The 7,272-nt window shown below is 42.1% G+C and overlaps 1 protein-coding gene across 1 annotated transcript in view; it reads left to right on the top strand.

The window, feature by feature from the left end:
- The window catches only part of csrnp3 (cysteine-serine-rich nuclear protein 3), a gene marked incomplete at its 3' end in the record, with an annotated part of 19,407 nt that extends 14,582 nt beyond the window's left edge, over positions 1-4,825 (top strand). Inside the window, exons 3-5 of the mRNA XM_083682560.1 lie at positions 2,426-2,685; positions 3,021-3,317; positions 3,680-4,825. Of these exons, the coding sequence (XP_083538686.1) occupies positions 2,426-2,685; positions 3,021-3,317; positions 3,680-4,825 (1,703 nt within the window). The remainder of the gene's footprint in view (positions 1-2,425; positions 2,686-3,020; positions 3,318-3,679) is intronic.
- Between the last annotated feature and the right edge of the window lie 2,447 nt (positions 4,826-7,272).

The following is a 7,272-nucleotide window of genomic DNA, read 5'->3' as shown; positions in this document are numbered from 1 at the left end:
GCATTTTTTAAATAAAGAAAGCATGATACAGATGTTGCTTGTTCGTCTATTGATTGGGTGCCTATTGAGACATGTCCAGTCATAATTGTTACATTGATGACTGTCTGGTCTGTGTAAATCAAGTACATATTGAATCACAATACAACCCACTTCATAAAACAACAATCAGATTACACCATTGTTGATGTAATGAAGAGACAATCTGCATCAATCTGTGCTTTAAAACAAGAGCCCTCCGTGTCAGTGTGTAAGATATGCTAGTGCCAGTGGTGGCTGAGCGAGAAACAACCCAGGTCCACAGAGCGGGCGAGGACTGGGATGTGAGTACCCATAGCTGTGACATATAAAGGAGAGGAATGCGCAGGCAGCCCAAGCCCAGTCTCTCATTAGGAGCCGCCTCAGCAGGCCCAGCCAGCCAGATGAATGAGCTGATGTAGTCTAGTCTCTACCCATGTGTGTGTGTGTGTGTGTGTGTGTGTGTGTGTGTGTGTGTGTGTCTGCAGAGCCACTTGTGTGTACCACTCGCCAAGAAGCTCTACAGTATGTACTGATGTCTCAATCAATCAATCAATCAATCAATCAGTCAGTCAGTCAGTCAGTCAAGTAAACCTGTGTCCCAGAGTCTAGAGAGTCAGTCAGGCACATCTGCTGTTAAAGCTGACAAATAAGTTGAGGTTAGCAGGTTAGGTGTATACTTGTTTTAAGAGCAGATTTGATGTTGAAGCTGACCTGGCTGAATATTGGTGGGCAACTTGAGAGAACTGGTTTAAGCTGAGTTTTGGTGATACAAACGGGTCTTCAGTAGCACCTGAAGACACCAGGTTGTCATTGTAAACATTGTCTACCTCCCTATGATAATGTCCTTATTTGGCTTACGTGGTGAAATGAAAGTCCAATAAATAAATACAGATACTTTAACTACTTAATACTTAACTTGGCTCTGGTTTATTCTGTGTTTGAGAGACAGAGCCCTTCACTGTGGTGAGACCATGTTTCCCTGGGGCTTCTGAGATGTCTATGTCAGCTGCTGTTGATCCAGGTTGGAGGATGTTAGCATTAGCTAGGCTAGACTAGGGGATCAGAGAGCTCTGCACCACACATCACAGCACACACATCCCCCAGCCTCTCCCCAGTAGAGATGTATCACACAGTGGCAGGCATGGTGCTAAGATGTATCATTGTTGCATGGAGTGTACAACCCAGTCTTGGGTAGGATAAGCAGTGTGTTAGTGTTTGAGAAACAATACATCTCCTTGTGTGTTTGCTTTAGTGGAGCATCTTAAAGCCTTGAAACATGTAGAAGTATTTGATTGGAAGAAGCCTGCCGTGTATTCTCATAGAAATGTCTGCTACGTAGTTGTGTTACAACCTGAACATTCAAAGCTACATGAAGATAAAAGAAAATTAAAATTAAAATCAAATTTGAAAAAAAGAAAAACAGTACTGAGTACAACTACTGAGTAGGTAGCAAGCAAGACTATAAGGTCAGTGCACTAAACATCTTTCTTCAAAAGAAATCTATGAAGTAAAGCTGACTATTTATCTATTGAACCTTTCTCTAGACAATAGAGACAGTTCCCAACTGACAACCTGAGATGTTGCCATGTTGGTAATGAATGCATTGTCCTTATGGCATGCCGGGGTGGGGAGCTGTTGGAACCAGATGGTTCCTATTTTTCCTGTTTGTCTGACATGGACTGTGTGCTGGGAAAAGCTGTGTGTGTCTGTGTGTCTGTGTCTGTGTGTGTCTGTATGTGTCTGTGTGTGTCTGTGTGTGTCCGTGTGTGTTTGTGAACTGAACCACTCCACATCTCCAGGCCAGTAGGGTGGAGGGAGATTATTTATGCTCTGTTGTTGCTCTCCTCTTCTCTCCTTTCCGCCCCTCCCTCCCTCTCTCTCTGTCCTTAAAAAGCCACAGAGAGGACTAGCATGCCAAGTGGTAGAGTAGAGATGATGAAATGAAATCCTGCCCTATAGAGCTGGATCTAGTTAGAGGAAGTCCCTGAAGGCGAGCAGCAAAGCCACAGAGGGACTAGGTAAATAACAAGTAATATATTCGACATGTATTGTTTGGTAAATGGGCTATAAACATATGTTTTATCTTAGTATGGCTACATCATCATGGGGAAAATACCAAATGAAAAAGCATAGAATGGCTCTCTAGTTATACTGTGCGCATCTAAATTAATGCTTTCTCTTGAAACAGTGTCATTGTTCTTGTATGCAAATGTTCTTGTCTGGCTATATTGTCTTACAGCCCATTCATGTTCTTTTTCCCTTTAGTCCATGTCTGATTGAACAGCCCTGGTTTCCCCATTTGTTTGTATACAATACACATATTTGTATACAGTAGATGGCTATCACTGTCATTGTATTTAGTAAGTCTTCCCCAGCTTCTCTACCTTTGTCCCTTTTTCCACCGTAGCCGATTCCATACTGAAGAGGGAGAAGCGCTTGAGGACGAGGAGGGTGCATTTTGAGAAGGTGACGGTGTACTACTTTGGCCGACGGCAGGGGTTCACCAGCGTGCCCAGCCAGGGAGGCAGCACCCTGGGCATGTCCAACAGACACAGCTGGGTCAGACAGTACTCCCTGGGGGAGTTTGCCCTGGAGCAGGAGAGGATCCACAGAGACATGCTACGTGACCACCTGAAGGAGGAGAAACTCAACTCTGTTAAACTGAAGGTAAAGGAAACCGTGACCGAAACGCGAGTTTACATTGGTGAAAGTGCAGTGCAGAAAAAAACTACCATCTGTAATGGTTGAATACTGGATTTCCTGTACACCATTGTTGGAGAGGAGTATTATACAGTAGGCTGTTCATGCTGCTGTTAAGGAAAGTCTAGAAGTAAGGTTATTATAACATATCTTGTTCGTTTATATACAATACAGCATGTTACATGTTGTGAAATGCTGACTCTGAATCCTGCTTCAAGCAGCGGCAGCATGTCATTGGATTTCAGCAGGCTGCAATGCTTACTCTTCAAAGCATACTGAATTTGATCCCCTCTGGTTTTCAGCTGACTAAGAACGGCACAGTGGAGTCGGAGGAGGCCAACAGTCTCACGGTGGAGGACATTTCTGACGACGATATCGACCTGGACAACACAGAGGTAGACGAGTACTTCTTCCTGCAGCCCCTCACCACCAAGAAGCGGCGGGCGCTGCTGAGGTCCTCGGGGGTGAAGAAGATTGACGTGGAGGAGAAGCATGAGCTGCGGGCCATCAGGGTGTCCAGGGAGGACTGTGGCTGTGACTGCAGGGTGTTCTGTGACCCAGAAACCTGTGCCTGCAGTGTAGCAGGAATCAAATGCCAGGTACAGTACAATACATCCCCTTGTGTAGTGATCAGGCCCAGAGAAACTCCCTACCATACACACACTGATGGAATACTCCCCTTTTCATGATATTAGCCCCATCTACAGTAGGGCACTGAAGGCAAACACATTTCAACAAGAGGCTAATCAAGCAACCAAATACTTGAACCAAAACATGGAAGCACTCTATTATGTACAATAGCTTCTTTTTATTGTCAAATACAGTGCCCTGTGTAAGTAATGGGACAGTGAAGCATTTTTTCTTCTTTTGGAAAGACGAATCATTCTGCAGTACCTATCCAGCACCTATATTGTAGGAAAAAAAGTATATTTTCACATGAAGTGTTGTGTGTTGTGTGCAGGTGGACCGCATGTCGTTCCCGTGTGGCTGTACAAAGGAGGGCTGTAGTAACGCAGCAGGGAGGGTGGAGTTTAACCCCATCCGCGTGCGAACTCACTTCCTCCACACTATCATGAAGCTGGAGCTGGAAAAGAGCCGTGAGCAGCAGCAGGCGTCCCCTGCCAATGGTGGTTACCATGGCGAAACCAATGGCAACGGCCACCACGGCAACCCCCTGGTCCAGACCCAACACAGCCTGGAGTACTCGCTGTCAGACCCCGTCCAGCAGTCCGCCATCATGCACCTCCAGACAGCTGAAGAGATGGACGAGCCCCTGGATGATGAAGATGAGGATGATGATGAGGAGGAGGATGAGGAGGAGGATAATGAGGAGGATGAAGAGGATGAAGAGGAGAGCAGCAGCTTATGCAGCGGGCTGTCTGACTCCAGTACTCAGAGTTTAGCTAACAGTGATTCTGAGGAAGAGGATGATGATGATGAAGGTAAGTCAGAGGACTTTGAGGATGGAGTTACCACTACACCTCCTGTGTCCCACACTGAGGTCATCCCCCTGTCGTCTGTGTTGTGTTACTCTGATGGCACTGTGGCACATGACAACCACATCAATGGAAACTCTTATTTAATCAACTCCTCAGCTGAGTATTACCAGCTGGAGAACTCTAACGCTGCCACAGCCAATGGGCCAGCCAGTCAACCCAGTGAACCCTATGGAGAGGCCTTATCATTCCAAGACACAGTTAGCACTAGCAACGGGAACATGCCACAAGGACCATTCAACATGGCCGCCGAGCCATACACAGACTACGCCAACCAGGCTGAGGAACAGTACACAGCAACAAATCACCCTTTTACTCTGACCAACAGTGCACCATCCACTGCCATTGGGTGCTGCACGCCTGACCAGGAAAACAACATCCAATCCAATGGAACATTCCATGAGAAACCTGAGGGCCAAGGTCAGATGGAGTTCCAGAACTATCTGAACAAGTCTAAGGAGGCCTATGGTGGGAATGGGAAGTGTTTATTGGCAGAACTGCCGAAGGAAGTGTCTAGTAGTGTTAATGGTCTTACTGAGGGTCCGTCTCTACCAGACTGTACCAAGACCCCTCCATTACCCGAGCATTGCCCTGAGGTCACACCTGTTTAGTGGGCCTCACCTGTTTAGGTGTCTTTCATCTTGTGTCTTTTCTTAATTGAACAAACCTGACCAATTGGTATTCATTGGGAGGTATTTCATGGCCTTTCAAAGCAGAACTAGAAATTCAAAGCAATTTATAGTACAAGACCATAGCCTACATTTTGATTTCAAATGATTTAACCACAGGTTCCACAATGGGAAAAGTTTTTTAATGACTGCCCCAGGTCACCAGTATTCTTAACTGCAAGATGGAAGCAGCCAACAAAAACTTAATACTGTAAGCCTGTGCAATGTAATCTTGTAATTTCAAAAGTAAAGTTATAGTTTTAAGCAGATATTGTAGATGGAACTTTTCTATGTCTATGTGTCAAATGTGCAAAAAAATACGTTTATTGTCACAGTTTATTTATTGGTTCTGAAGTGTATACTTATAAGTGTTTTGATAATGATAAGCATGTTATTTTGGGTTCTCAATGGCATTTATGAGAAATTGATCATGGGTTTATAAGCAAGCTATATCAATGTACTGTACAAACATTATTTTTGTGTTGTCACTTGTAATCCATGCTTTTCTATGGTTTGGAAAAGCATGAACCACTCTCTATAAATTACAATAATAACAATGCTTTCTTTTGGATTACGCTGCAGAGAGGATAATTTGATTGGAGACATCCAAGTAGTGAAAATGATTCACAGCTGCTGTTTGCACTTATGTACAGGGGTCAGATGCCATGCAGTTTGTTATATAGATACAGTCCTTGATACTTGTATATGATGTTTTAAGTTGAAAATGTGGTTCCTCCCTTTAGATTTTACTCCTTAAAACCACAAGAGTGGAGTAAAATCATTGACTGGTTCTACATCATTTAACCATTTGTTGACGGTGTTTACAGGGATATACTAATGTAGCACTTTGACATATCTCAAAGACCATATCAAAATATAAAGTCTATGGGAACTACAGGACAATATCATAATAATATACATATATATATATTTATATATGTGTGTGTGTGTGTGTGTGTGTGTGTACATATATATATATATATACACACACACACACACACACATATGTGTATATATATATATATTCAAACGTATTGGGGCTTCAGTTCAAATGAATACGAATCAACATCTATTAACTTAGATTTGATATTATTACTATTACTTTATATAATGTGATACAATACGTTAAGTGTAAAAAATAACACTTAAAAACTGGGGACAACAGATGTGACTTGTTACTCCAGAGTTGGATGAGCATATGTTTACATTGACATTCCATTCTCTTATGACAACTTCAATAGCTACTGTTCATGAAGATGCTGTTTATACAGACCAATATGGTGTGAAATGATAATTAAAGTCTGAAGTGCAATAGTTTCAGGAAACAGGTGGTGTCGGAAACAACCTTCTTTAAATGTTTTCATGAAGGGTAACCGTGACAAACCGTCACTGTGTTTCATAATCTTAGCAGCACCAACACTCTCATACATGAAATGCAGACAAGCAGTTAGCAGTTATTCTTCATTCACGGACAATCAAAGGTTGATATCAAACCCCATGCTTTATATATCAGCACCAAATGATATGACTGACCACACCCCTAAGCATGTAGAAGAACAAACTGAAAAATACTTCATATGATTTGCCAAGTAAATCAGTAAATATCTTTTACCCCTCACTGGAAATGACTTACACAGAAAGGATATCGAACGGAATGCTCCAGATATATCCTACGCTTCAAAAAGATTAAGGGACAGCAATAATTCAACACAGCATTTACAATGATATACCCATTTAGAGAACTGAATAATTTGCTCCCTAAATTCCCTCACCATGAAAGGTTCGCTCCTGCATGTCTCCCTGTGCCTCTGCCAAGCCTACAAAGTGTGTATCCATCCAACATGATCGTAATGGTCAGTTCTGGGTCCTGCTCTTGAATGAAACACACAGTGGCAAGGTTCTCTCACCTCAGTGACAAAACAAAGTGTATTATACAGCTGTCAGGCAATCAATGCTATGAATGTGGCGTATACAGTATCAGAGTGCCAAAGCATATTCATAAGAGAAGGCGAGATACAGTGACATTGCATCCAGTTAAGTAATTCTGCTGTGTTTATGATTTTCTGTATTTATTATGAATGATATATTGAAATGTGTATTTATTGTGGTTTATTGAAACAGTCTGTATTGAATTTAAAAAAAAAAAACTTTTCTGTCTTAAAATTGTCATATGTTTCATGATGGTTGTGAATTGTACAGCTCCATGTGCCTGGTTTATTTTAGTTGATTGATGATCTTTGATTCTGAGAAACAGAATACTTTTTGCACAAAATGGTATAGCTTAATGTTTCAATATGTGTTTTGGTTTCTGATTGTAAGATAAAGCCAAACTTCTGTTTCTTTCTGTTTTTTGTTTTTTTTTGCTTTTTAACAATACATGACTTTGAAAT

Source organism: Argentina silus, assembly GCF_951799395.1.
Source record: "Argentina silus genome assembly, chromosome: 12".
In the NCBI taxonomy this organism is placed as follows: domain Eukaryota; kingdom Metazoa; phylum Chordata; class Actinopteri; order Argentiniformes; family Argentinidae; genus Argentina; species Argentina silus.
This window is presented reverse-complemented; position numbering and strand designations above follow the sequence as displayed.